Below are 14,030 nucleotides of genomic sequence, written 5' to 3'. Positions count from 1 at the left end.
TAGTATACTTGCTCTATCAGCACATTTCCCTCACCTATAGCTATAGCATTTGCATTCTCATTTATCTCACTAATCCATCATCTACATAAAAATGTCTTCCAGGATTTTAGAGTATCAGTGCAATACAGCTAATTCTATCACTTATTTCACACTGATTTATTTCATAATTGTCCATTTATGAAGAACTTTTTAAAAACAATGTGAAACCTTGAGATCTGAATAAATTTTCTTAATTAGATGTTTGAAAATTAATTCAATATATATTTCCAAAATTGATCCCATAAGGATAAGCTACCATATAGGCAACTTACTAGATCTTTACTGCTCATCAGTGTCATTCATTCCTTCCTACATACCATTCAGATACTATAACTCTCCCTAGATATTATAATATTGTATGTTCACAACCCCACTGACATGTAAATTGTTTTATTCGTGAAGGCAGGGACTCCCAGCATTTGCTCAGGAGGCCAGAGAGCCCTACTAGTGATTCTTGGCCAACTGAGCCCGTGAGTCTATTCTGAGGCTTGAGGATGTCAGGGTTGGTTGGGTCTTGGGTCTCTCAGGGCTAGAGACTTCCCCAGTCACACCTGTGATGCTGGAAGAACATGTGATTCTGTAGGTCAAATGCCCATTTGGGCACATGCTGTACTATTCTCCAGTTAGCAAATCATTTTCAAAGAGTCAAAACATCTAACAGATCAATATATATTCAGTAATTAAGCCCAATCTCCAAGAACTCCAGGTTCTTGGAGAGCAGAAGCAAATAAGGTTGACATTTGCTTATGCACTTAGTCCGTTTCTTAGCAAATATCTTTTCATATGAAATTGAATGGAAAAAAAAGAGTAGGTCAAAATAGACAGCACAATGTTATAAAAAGAAAAATGGAAAGGAAAAACTCCCTTTTTGTTTTAATTCTACTCCCATCTGCCCTGGTGACCTACAGACACTTCTTTAAGTACAAACAGTTCTCATTTAAAAATCTCAAATATTCTGTGATATCTCTATCAGAATAAGTCATTCTGTTTGTTTTCTTATAGGTCTTCCCTTCCAGGAAAACTGTGTCTCAGAGAGAATCTGTTGCCTATAATAATAAATCCAAACATTTTCACAACAAAAATAACCCTCTAATTTTTCTATGATCACTCCAATAAAGTCACTTACTTTTGATTTTTTTTCCAGAAGTAACAAGTTAGAGCCACCAACAAAACTGCTGTGAAAGCTCCCACACCTGCACCAACTTTTAGCCAAAAGTCAACTGTTTCACAGGTTGATAACTTTTTCTCAGGCAGAGAAATTCCTTTAATGCACCATTTAGGTTCATTCCATACATATAAGGTTTCCTTTAAAAGAAAATAACAAATAGATAACATGAGAAATGAGATTCAGGAATTAATGTGGCTTTCTAACATTTTCTTCAAAGTAGGCATAAAGCATTATCTAGCATTGTTGAATAGAAATTCATGCTACTATGACATTTTCATTACACTTCGTGTGAATAAATTGCTTTTTCAATGGATAACATTATTTTTGTAAGAATGATAAGGTAAGACCCAAAGAGGGCATGTTCAAATCCAACCGCTACATCTTTAAGTATAAATAATGAAAGCACATAAAAAAGTAAACTCTGGTCAGCAAATATTGACTTCATATGAAGGGCATTCTGACATGGAAAAATGTACAAGTGTTTGTATGGTTTTATCAAATGTAAAATACCCAATAAAAATGTCACACTCCTGAAAAATCTGGGTTCAATAGAACTGAGAACAGGGATTCTCTGCCGGTATCCCCCTGCTTCCAACAACTCAGCAGCCATACCCATAAACCACCTCTGGCTGGCACCAGATAATTTCATCATTGGCCATGATCCAGAGCACATTGTCCTTCCCTCCTGGAAGGGAGCCTAACACGGCATAATCCATAATCATGCCATGGGACCCCACGCCAGGCTGTTTCATTCGGGGCACCCTGGAGGAGGGTAGGTGAGACCCCTCCTGCCCCAACAGACCCAGGACCAGCAGCTGAAAACCTTCAGAACTCACCTGCCACCATGCTCATGGCCACTCTCTATGTGCTGGGGCTGACCTCACCCATGAGTGAATCTATTCCTGGACCACACAGCTGCATTTGTGGCCACATGAAAACTCATACCTCAAACCACCCAAGAGTACCTCACCATATTTGAGCACACAAGGCTCAACCTTTAGCAACATGTTAGTGATATCTTATAGAAGGGCTTGGGGCTGGAGTGATAGCACAGTGGTAGGGCATTTGCCTTGCACGAGGCCGACCCAGGTTCAATTCCCAGCATCCCATATGGTCCCCCAAGCACCGCCAGGGGTAATTCCTGAGTGCATGGGCCAGGAGTAACTAACCCCTGTGCATCACCAGGTGTGACCCGAAAAGAAAAAAAAAATCTTATAGAAGGGCTGGGTGAAATACAACAATCTTCATATTCTTTCTACCAAGGAACTTTTCTGGAGAATTTTAGCAGTTTTTCAAAATAAACAATACAAAATAAATTATTTCAGTTCTGTTTTGGGGCATTGGTTGGGGTTCAGGATGGAAACATTCAAAATATGGTGGTGGGAAGGTGTAATTGTGGTGAGATTGGTGCTCAAATATTAAAAGTAATCAAATATTGTGAACTACTATATAAAATAAAAGAATTTTTTAAATGTCACACTCAAATGGTAGACTTTTAGGATGCTTTTTAAATTTATTCTGGTCACACTTTTTTATACTATACAGATTTATATGTCTTAGGCATACAATGTTATCACACCACACCTACCACTAAATTGCCAATGTCCCTACTATTGGTGCCTAGCCAGGTCATTAGGACGAGTTCTTGGATGCTGCCCTGCAAGCAGGAAGCAGAACCAGGACCCCACTTTTAATTTAGTGGGAAAGGTTAAGTTAGTGAGTCTGATTGATCTGTAAGGGGTTAACAGGTCTTCCTACATTTGCCTTGGTCATACATTAATTCCTGACAAAGAAAACAGCCCTCCTGCTTATCCCAGACCCCAGGTGTGAGGAGGTCGTGACCTATCGAGCCTAAGTGCTAGAGTGCATTCCTCCCCGGACACTGTAGCTATTTGGTTCACAGACATGGCAGGACAATGTATGCTTTGGTGTCCTTGTGAGATATGTTTAGTCTGTGCCCCCAAATTCTTTTGTTGATGATTTTTTTCTGCTTTGCTAAATTCTCTGGAGAAGTTTACAATAGGAAAGCAAATAAAATGAGACCACCAAAGGCTTTTCTTCGCCACTGAGCCTGAGCGAGCCAGAGGGTCTTGTCTCTGAGTCTCTGACCGACTGATTGATATATCACTTCACGCAACATCTACACCACTCTCCGTAGGAAACTCCCTATCCATTTTGTCTCTTCCCCTTGTTAGTCCCAGTTCTGTCATCAGAGTCTGCTAGTTTGTTTTCATTAGACACTATTGCATTCCCTTCCTTTGTTTCTTTATACTATGCATATCAGTGAAATCACCTGCTATTCCTCCTTCTGACTGATTTCACACTACCTAACACTCTGAAGTGCCATCATGTTGGGGCAAAGGCAGAATTTCTTATTTTCCTTGCAGCTGAGTAGTGTCCCATCTATGTAAATCTCCTTATTAATTTATTGATTGTGAAGCAATGCTTGGGTTATTTCTAGATCTTGCCTCTTGCAAAAAGGCACTGTGATAAACAATGGTGTGCAATATCTTTTTGAATTGGTGTCTGTGTTCTCAGAATAGATTCCTTGGGGGTAGAACTGCCATAGTAGGGTAGTTCCATTTTAAATTTTTGATAAATCTCTAATTTCCGTTTTTCTTCACACTTACCAACAGTTCATGTTTCTGGTCTTGTTGTTGTTGCTATTGTATTGCGACACACCCAGCTTACTCAGTGCTCAGGGCGTACTCCTGGCTCAGGGAGCAGGGATCACTCCTCGGAGGCTCGGGAACCATAAGTGATGCTGGGGATTGACCTGTGTGGTTTTGGGAATTGAATCCAGGCCTTGCTGCATGCAAGGCAAGTGCCCCGCCCACTGTACTATCACCCAGGCCAGTTTCTGGCCTTTTTTGATATTGGCTCTTCTCAGTGGTGTGGTGTGAAAGCTTATTGTCTTTTGGCTTTGAATTTTCTAGAAAATCAGTACTCTTTTCATATATGTACTAGAAATCTGTATGTCTTCTTTGAATATGTATCTGTTCAGCTCTTTCCTTTTTTGATGGGCTAATTGCTATTGAGTTTATAAGAGCTTTATATGTTTTAAGTAGTACCCTTTTGTCAGATATTAAGACACCTAATTTAATGGCCATTAATGTCAGCCTAGTAAACAGAATGCTAAAATTTCAATATTCAAAAACCTACTGTAAACCCAGAGTTCTTAATTCTTTAATAAGCTCCTCAAATTTTGGAAGAAAAAAATGGCTGTTGGCAAAATTTCTTAATCACTTTTCAACTATAAATGAAAAGTTTATTCCTTCATTTGGTCACGAGTCATTAGCAAATGAGACAATGGCAATGTAGCAACTGAAATATTTATGCCCCCAGCATATAGGGAAATTTTGAGAAAAGAATGAGATAAATTTGATGATAAATTCTAAGGCATTCCTCTTAGTGATAACCTAATTATCTCTTCAAATCTTTAGTTCTATATGCCACTTAGAAGTAATGTTTATACATACCTCAGATCTAGAATAGATTTTTGATATCCAATTTGATAAGAGCACTTTTATCAAAAGCTGTGCAGCTTTTTAACTTTACATCAAGGATTTGTCGTTAATATGTAAACTTAACTCCATACACTTCTAGTTTAGAAATACAAAACTGGGAAGTTAATTCTCACTTTATATAGAGTTTAAAGAGGATAAAAGATGGAGTAGGAAATAGCATAGGAAGACAGCGTATTTTTAAAAATTAGAAGATATCCATAGCAATATTACTCTAAAAACAAAACACTGTTTTCTTTCCTATCATAAAGTTTTGGCATCCAAAGTAATCCACCTTCTCTTTGAATTCTTTTTACTTTTTATTTCTTTATTCAGATTTTGGGCCCTTGCTGGCAATGCTCAGGGGTTACTCTTCACTCCACACTCAGGATCACTCCTGGTGGGGCTCACGGGGGCTTATGGGATGCCAGGGATCCAACTCCCAGCAACCCCCGGCCTCAAACAAGGCAAATTCAATGTGCTATTGCTCCAGCCCAAAACTCTACCTTCTTTTTAATGAGCAATATGTTATATACAGTGAAGATTGACATTTGTACTATATGAAACTCAGAAAAGACCTATGATTTAAAATATATTATCAGAGATTGCTGGTGACAATGGCTGCTTAGTGCACTGGACCCAGTTTCTGTTTGCTTTGTTTTGGAGCCACACCCAGTTGTGCTCAGGATTTAGTCCTGGCTCTGTGCTCAGGGGTCACGCCTGACAGTGCCCAGGGAATCATATTGGTACCAGGGATCAAACTCGAGTCAGCTATGAGATCAAATCTTACTCACTGTACTATCTCGAGCCCCAAAAATGATTTTTGGGGGCTGGAGCTATAGCACAGCAGGTAGGGCGTTTGCCTTGCACGCGGCCAACCCGGGTTCTAATCCCAGCATCCCATATGGTCCCCTGAGCAATGCCAGGGGTGATTCCTGAGTGAAGAGCCAGGAGTAACCCCTGTGCACCGCCGGGTGTGACCCAAAAACAAAACAAAAAAAAATGATTTTTGTTCTGGTAGTTTCTGTAACACAATAGACTGAACAAAACATAGAAGCAGCTTAGAAATAGTATTAATTTTTTTCTAACTGAAGCTAAATCTCATTTGACAAATATTTTCAAAATTAACATCTAACACAAGGGAGTAGCTGATTTTGGTGTTCCTCTAATCCAATTTCAATTAAAAGATGAAAATGATATATTTCATCATATAAGACATATCAAAGGGTCCCAAAAGATATTAATCTTTTTATTTTGCTTTGGACTGGAGTGGTAGCACAGCAGGTAGGGTGTTTGCCTTGCATGAGACCAACTTGAGTTCAATTCCTCCATCCCTCTCAGAGATCCTGGCAAGCTACCAAGAGTATCCTGCCTCCATGACAGAGCCTGGCAAGCTACCCGTGGCATATTAGATAGGCCAAAAACAGTAACAACAAGTCTCACAATGGAGACGTTACTGGTGCCCCTTAAGCAAATCGATGAACAATAGGATGACAGTGCTATAATGCAGTGCTATTTTGCTTTGAGGGGGGACACATCTGGCAGTGCTCAGAGACTGTCTCCTGCACAGTGGTCTGGGTCACTTCTGGCAGTGCTCAGGGGAACATGCTGGGTCAGGAATCAAATCTGAACCTCCTGTTTGCAAAATATTTACTCAAGCTACTGAACAACATCTAGGGTCCCAAAAGATAATCATCTTAAGACTTTGACAACTGTTTAAGAATAACTACTTTACAAGTCTGTGTTACCAGCGTTCTTGTAACATGTTAAAGAGAATCTTATCAATGAATAGTCAGAATGAGATTAAAAAAAGAGAGAGAGAAATTGTTGAAACCTCACTGGTTTAACTTCTTATCATTACCTTCCAGAAGAGAAATATTAAAACTTAAAAAGCATTTCATAAAATATTATTGCACTTATCAAAATTATTGAGTTAAATTTGAAAGTCAATGAAGGATAAGCAGTTTTCCATTTACTCTTTAAAAATAAGATAATACATTTATCATAGTTTTAGATAAAAGTTACAGATTTTCCATCATAAAGAATAAAACATGTTTCTTTAATATTGAGCTGGAGCAATAGCACAGCGGTAGGGCATTTGCCTTGCACATGGCCAACTCGGGTTCGATTCCTCTGCCCCCTCGGAGACCCCGGAAGCTACTGAGAATATCTTGCCCACACAGCAGAGCCTGGCAAGCTACCTGTGGTGTATTCGATATGCCAAAAACAGTAACAACAAGTCTTACAATGGAGACGTTACTGGTGCCCGCTCGAGCAAATCGATGAGCAACGGGATGACAGTGATACAGTGATTTCTTTATTATGATGATGATTACAAAGAAACTACTTAAGGGCTGACAGTTCAAAGGGACGGTACAAAGGAACCACATTGGGACAGTGCTAGTTCAAAGGTTTGGAGTGCATGTCTTGCATGCACAAGACATCAGGTTCCTGGCACCCTGGAACCTACAAGCACTACTCTTTGTGGCCCTAGTGGCCCCCAGCAGAATTAGTCCTAGTACTCAAAGGCTGCATATTGCTGTCAGTAGCACTTGGGCCCCCTTAGCACTGCTTGGAAGACTAGAAAAAGTAAGCGATATTTTTGAAATAATAAAAATCCTTTTTGTGAACCTAGAGTTTTTAATCCAAGATCACTGATGAGTTCATGAGAAACATGTTCAAGAGCAGTAGATGTACAGCAGCACTGTGCACGTGCCAAACTGCAATGACTCAACAGGAGACACCCTCAAGAGGTTAAATGGAGCACTTCCTAAGCGTTTCTCTGTTTTCTTTTCTTTTGGAAAACTTTTGAACAATAATCTCCATAAAATTTCCTTCCAGTTTGTGTACCGTTTCATCAATTTGTCAGGCATTCCTTCCCTTACTTTCCTATACCATACAACAGAGACCTTATTTTATATTGACAACATAATTACCCTTGAGTATAAAATATTAAAAATAAATTTGTTCCCTGAAGCTTAATTTCCTTTATGGGGCTATTATTTAGTGTCTGACTTTACATCTCTAGACTAGGTTTGATATTTGTTAGAACAGCTTATTGTCAAGTTTGAAAAATACTGGGGACATTGGTGGGGGGGGGACACTGGTGATAAAATTAGGATTGCAGCTTGTATGCTCAAAAGTCAACTATGAGTAATTTTGCAAATCAGTGTCTTATTTTTTAAAAATTATGAAAATATACCATTTTAGATATTAATTTATGGATTTTTCACTTAGAGAGTAACATAACTGTTCCCAAATATACTGAATGTTGGGGACTGGGTGGAAGCATTTGGTTTTCTTCCCATACTCCTACTTTCCACCTGTCAAGTACAAATACTTTCAAGACCTTCTGGACAGAACATCTTCCTCTCTGGCTATCTTGACTCAGAGTGTAAAGGTTCCCCACAACTATATTTTTAGTGACACAGTTCTGCTGACAGAAGGTCCTGCTCTTACCTGAAATCCTCTCTTACAGGCTCCCTCGATCTCATGGAAGTCATGCTCCGTGCACAGAGGGCAAGCTTCAGCACTCTCCCACAGGAAAAAAAATGAGCAGCCATCACAGGTGCCTGCTGGGCACTTGCTGAAAGAAAAAGTTGAAAAAACCAAAATGACAGCTTTTGTGACAACACATTCAGTCCAGAAAAACCAACACTTGAGTCTCTACTACATACTTGAAAGCAATATACAAATGCTGAGGAAACACACGTTTCAAAAGATCTAAAGGAGGGAGCAGAGAGATAGTGCTGTGGGTAAGGCACTTGCCTTGCATGCAGATGACCTGGGTTCAATCCTTGATACCACACGTGGCCCCCCAAACATCACCAGTGGTGACCCCTGAACACAAGGCCAGAAGCAATCCCTAATCATAGCTGGGTGTGCCCTCCCCACAAAAAATAATTCAAAGGAGAAATAAACACAAAGGCATACAACTTTACACCTACTGGGGTGGCTAGAATCAACTGACAGTAACCCTATTTGGGAGCATGCTGAGAAATTGTAACTGCCACTCACTGCCGATGGGAAAATTAAAGGTGCAACTGCTGGAAAAATCTGACATTTCCTCAGACCACTAAACATGTTATCACATGATCAAGAAATCACACTCCAAGGTAAAAATAGCTAAGAGAAATGAAAACATACATCCTCACAAATACTTGTATATTAATGTTTATAGTTGAAATATTCATAATAGCCTATAAGTGGAAACAACCAAATATCCAGCAGATGAATGAATGAACAAATGTGACAGACTCACAGACTATAATATTTCTTGGCCATCAAAATGAATGCTCTAATGAGAATGAGCCTCAAAAATATTACGTTCAGTGAAAGCAGCTTAGTAACAAAAAAAATAAGTGTTATTTCCAAGAAAGCACAAAAAATAGGGAAAGCTATAGAAAATAGGTCAGTGGTTGTTGAGGGATTGGAAGAGGAATAGAACATAGAAAAGTTAGAGCTAAAGTGTACAGGGTTTGGGGGCTGGAGTGACAGCACAGCGGGTAGGGCATTTGCCTTGCATGCAGCCAACCTGGGTTCGATTCCCAGCATCCCATATAGTTCCCCAAGCACTGCCAGGAGTAATTCCTGAGTGCATGAGCCAGGAGTAACCCCTGTGCATTGCTGGGTGTGACCCAAAAAAGCAAAAAAAAAAAAAAAGTGTGCAAAGTATTCTATTGTTGTTGTTATTTTGGTGTGTGTGGGGGGGGGGGCATCACACCCAGCAGTGCTCAGGATTTACTTCTGGCTCTGCACTCAGGAATTACTACTGTGGTGCTGGGGGGGGCACCATATGGAATGCTGGGGATCAAACCCAGGTCAGCCGCATGCAAGGCAAATGCCCTACCTACTGTACCATTGCTCCAGACCCCAGGATTTCTTTTTGAGATGATGAAAAGGTTCTAAAATTGACTAGGTTGGTGGTGGCACTTACTTATAAATATATTAATAACCATTGACTTGTATCATTTAGTAAGCAGGGTAATTATGTTACATGAGCTAAATATCTATAAAGGCATCTTTATTTTTAATTATATATATAATTTAAATAGTTTACAATGGTACTGAAGCTATTGTTTCATAGTGGCAGAGCTACTATACCAGTTTGCCACCAGTACATCAAGAGCCTGCCACCATAATTTCATGGTTCCATCACCTTCTCTTCGTTCTCAGTTTTATTAATCATGTCTCATGATTCCATTAGGAGACTATTCTTGCATTCTTATACTCAGAAAATGAGCAAGAGCATCTGGTATTTATCATTTACTTTCTGACTCAATTTACTTAGCAGGACACTCTCCAATTTATCCAAATGCAAAGTTATCTTTAAAAAGTTGAAAGGAGGGGCTGGAACCTCAGAGTCCAGGGGTGTGACCCTCCAGAAATCCACATGGTCCCTGAGCACCCAGGAGTACAGAGATAGAAACCCTGAGCAGAGGTGGTCATAACCCAAAAACAAAGAAAATGTTTAAAGGACATTGGACAGATAATTTCCAAAGTTCTGGGAATGCTTTTGGTAGAAATGATACATAAACCTAGTCTAGAATATTTAGTGTGAGTTAGCCAGAGGGAAGAAAGCAAGGGAACTTTTGACAAAGGGATGAAATAGTTGATAAATTGGAAGGAAATTATAAAATAATTGTATCAGGATGTTTAAAGGGTGGGGTTAAGCACTGGGCATACAGAGGACCTCAGCCATGAGGGAAAGTATTACTAGTTCAGATAATGTCCTTAGGGTCAGAGACATAGCTCACAAGGTGCATGCTTCATGGGCCTAAGGCCCAGTCCCAACCCCAGCACATCCTGGACCCATGTAATGTCAAAAGCAGGAACCAGTAGTAGCCCTTCACCACCGTCATGTGTGGTCCAAAAAAAAATTTTTTTAAGGTAATGTTTTTAGGCAAGGTGTTTTAGGGAATGGAATGATCTAAAAGAAGACAAAAACTCCAAATGATCTAAAATGGATGGGTAGAGGATGCTCTCAGGTCAACAAAAAGTTGGTGGTACAAATGACTGCAACTCCTGGGTTTCCCTGGTCTGCCAAAAATGTCCTCTGGGAGGTGGTTAGCTTCATAATGCAGTGATGAATGTGGGCTGTAGATATAAGTACTGGATTGCACTCACCATATAAAACTTGAATGGAGATGATATGAAACTGATTTCTGGTGGGTGAGTCTATCCTGACAATCTCCATCTTTCACTTTAAAGACAGACAAACACCACATGTCTGAAAAATTAACCAACTACTGTTGTCTACAGAATTCTTGACTAAAGCAAGAATAATTCTGGAACATTTCAAGTGGAATGATTGTTTTATTTATGAATCCATTAAAACTAGAAAACTAATGTTCCCTTAATCTGTCTATTTAACTTCTCTGAAATTAACTATGCAGGGGCTGGAGCAATAGCACAGTGGGTAGGGCGTTTGCCTTGCACACAGCCGACCCGGGTTCAATTCCCAGCATCCCATATGGTCCCCTGAGCACCACCAGGAGTAATTCCTGAGTGCAGAGCCAGGAGTAACCCCTGTGCATCCCTGGATGTGACTCAAAAATCAAGAAAAAAAATTAACTAGGCAAAAATTGGGCCTGTCCTAGAAATCCTCCTTTAGATCTTTGCTGGTGATGAATATCCTGAAATACCTAATAGCAGAAAGATAGATACATAATAATAAGCAAAATCATATATGCACCCTTTTGGAAGTTTCAACTTTAAATGTCTTTGTGATGATACGCAGTCCAAAATGGTAGTGATATCTATCAAAAAAATAGATCATACTCTGTGCTAACTACTTTTTTTTTGTTTTTTTACTTTTTGGGTCACACCTGTCAATGCACAGGGGTTACTCCTGGCTCAAAAACTCAGGAATTACCCTTGGAAGTGCTCAGGGGACCATATGGGATGCTGGGAATCGAACCCAGGCCAGTCGCGTGCAAGTCAAATGCCCTAACCGCTGTGCTATCGCTCCAGCCCCTGTGCTAACTACATTTTAAGGTATCCTGGTATATATGAACCCTAAAAATGTATATGTACAATGTTGATTCATTTTTAATATATTTATCTCTCCATAGAATCTGTGTGCTAATATAGTGAACATGAGTAGAAATGTAAATAAAGTTGCTTCAGAGAAAAGGCCCAGGACTGTCAGAGCAAGAACAATCATGTGTGCTATGCTTTAGGAAAAACACTTGCTTCAGGACCTTCTGCTTGCTGCTCCACCATCCCAGGTGAGGCTTGCTTCTGCTGATATCACTGGGTCTGTTCTAAAACGGGAGGCAGAGCCCCTCCCTTCCGCCCTCCCTGCTCAACAAATTACATGCTGTTCACTGTTGTTCTTCATGTGATTCTGTGAGGACAGGCAGAGAAGACAGAGACCAATCTCCAATTTCATCCCTCAGTATCTTCCAGGGTGGGCAATTACAAAAACTTACCCCCAACACAAGAACACTAGAAAAACAATGGGAAAAACACCTAGAAACGCACTAAGCTCATGAGCAAAAACACTATCACTGAAGACATAAACAGCACCAACGCAACAAGACAATTCTCAGTGTCTCTAAAGACACTATGACGAAGATGTTCAATGAGCTCAAAGAAATGATAGCAGAATCAAGAAAGTATGAGAGTTGAAATGAAAAAAAAACTACTACATTCAGAAATGACAGAAATGAAGAACATGGCAATTGATATTAAAAAAAAAAGTCAAGAGAAGCTCTGAACTGCAGAATAATACAAGCTGAGCAAAAGATCAAGAAGCTTCAAGATGAGAAGTAGGAAACAGCAGAAAGTGGAAAATAGTCTAAACTTCCAAATCACTATTATGTAAATAATGGTGTTCTTAAGAACATTATTTACATAATAATGATTTGCAACTTTTAATCACTCATATGTGGTATTTAGAATAACTGGATGAGAGAACGCAATGTGTTAAAGGAGGGATGCCCTGATCAACCTTGGCCCCAGAGTATGGGAAAGAAAAGGATGAGTGGAGGGGAGGGGGAGAAAAGATAGAGGAGAAGCAACAGGGGCCAGGACAGGGAGCCAGGTACAATGACTATGTAAAGCAATGATAGAGCCAAATAGCCAAACCACAAAGTCAACAACACTGAAATCAAGATACCCAAATTTTAACAACCAAGCTTAGAAAGGTGCCTGGTAAGAGGGTAGGCTGGTGGAAGGCACTGGCGGCGGGTCAGCGGGGGGATTGGTGGAGGTAAGTGGGATCTGTGGTGGGATCGGGGCTGCAATATTGCATGTCTAAAACTCAACTATACATAACATTGTAAATCACAGTGCTTTAATTTAAAAAAAGTGGGGGAAAAGTAATTATACCCTTTTGACTAGCAAAAATCATCAATATGTTTTAGTGCTGAAATTTCTATTCTCAAAATCATTTCCTTGTTTATCTTTTCAAAACACAGACATTTTAAAATGGGGAGTAGACCATTGAACTTGACAAAAAGAAAGAGTAAGTCTTATACTAAAGTTTGAGAGGAAAGAACTCAAAGAGTCAGGCAGAGGAGGAAATTAACCCAAGTTGCAAAAAGCTCTTAAAAGAAAATGGGTTATAATTCTAACTGAACTTTCAAAGGACTGTGTCTCATTTCTGGTATTCATCATTATTCAGAATGCCTGAATAATGCCTTCACAGGATAGTTATTAAGGATAAAATGAGAGAACAATTTGGGAAACTTTGAAGCACAGAAGAAAAAAATCCACCTAACAATGCACATTACCTTGTGAAAATTGGTAGAACTACAGAAACGATGGTGGCAGGGGGTGGGAAGGGGAGGGGGAGATGGTTAGAAATCTGATATAGTTAACAAAGCTACACATTATCAAAATACTAAAATGATTCAGTGCATTTCCTGAGTAGACTCCCTTGTTATTTGTACTTATTTAGGGGAGGGGTGTGCCTAGCAGAACTCAGGCGGCATGGGGGACCCACTTTGCACTATTCAGCTAGCCAGGCCGGCAATTCAGTGCAAGCTTCTAAGGATACAGACTTCATTTTTCAAAAAATACTGCAGAAATGCAGTTTATTTTAGAAACAATTCTTCAATTATTTTCACCCAATGAAAAGTGTTCACATCCAGGGGCCAGAGAAATGCAGTCAGCCCTGGTTCAATCCCTGCCAAGTGCCCCTGAGCACTGCTGGGAGCAACACCCCAAACTGCCAGAAGTAAACCAAAAAAAAGAAGAGAAGAACGACAACAACAAATTAAAAAAATAAAATGTAGAACACCTAAGTTTGATCTTTGCTATAAATTCCAAGTTTCACAGTTTAAATCAGGCCTTCTCTGTGAAGGGGTAGAGAT

The 14,030-nt window shown here is 39.7% G+C and overlaps 1 protein-coding gene across 2 annotated transcripts in view; it reads right to left on the bottom strand.

Annotated features, from left to right (window-relative positions):
* The window catches only part of ELAPOR2 (endosome-lysosome associated apoptosis and autophagy regulator family member 2), a 173,074-nt gene that overhangs the window by 15,682 nt on the left and 143,362 nt on the right, over nucleotides 1-14,030 (bottom strand). For both annotated transcript variants that reach the window (XM_004602150.2, XM_055144169.1), the window contains 2 exons: nucleotides 8,170-8,296; nucleotides 1,166-1,344 (listed from right to left, as the gene is read on the bottom strand). In XM_004602150.2, coding sequence (XP_004602207.2) covers nucleotides 1,166-1,344; nucleotides 8,170-8,296 — 306 coding nt within the window. The remainder of the gene's footprint in view (nucleotides 1-1,165; nucleotides 1,345-8,169; nucleotides 8,297-14,030) is intronic.

The sequence above is a fragment of the Sorex araneus genome, chromosome 1 (genome assembly GCF_027595985.1).
Source record: "Sorex araneus isolate mSorAra2 chromosome 1, mSorAra2.pri, whole genome shotgun sequence".
Taxonomy (NCBI): domain Eukaryota; kingdom Metazoa; phylum Chordata; class Mammalia; order Eulipotyphla; family Soricidae; genus Sorex; species Sorex araneus.
The sequence above is the reverse complement of the archived record's forward strand: the minus strand, read 5'-3'. Positions and strand labels throughout refer to the sequence as shown.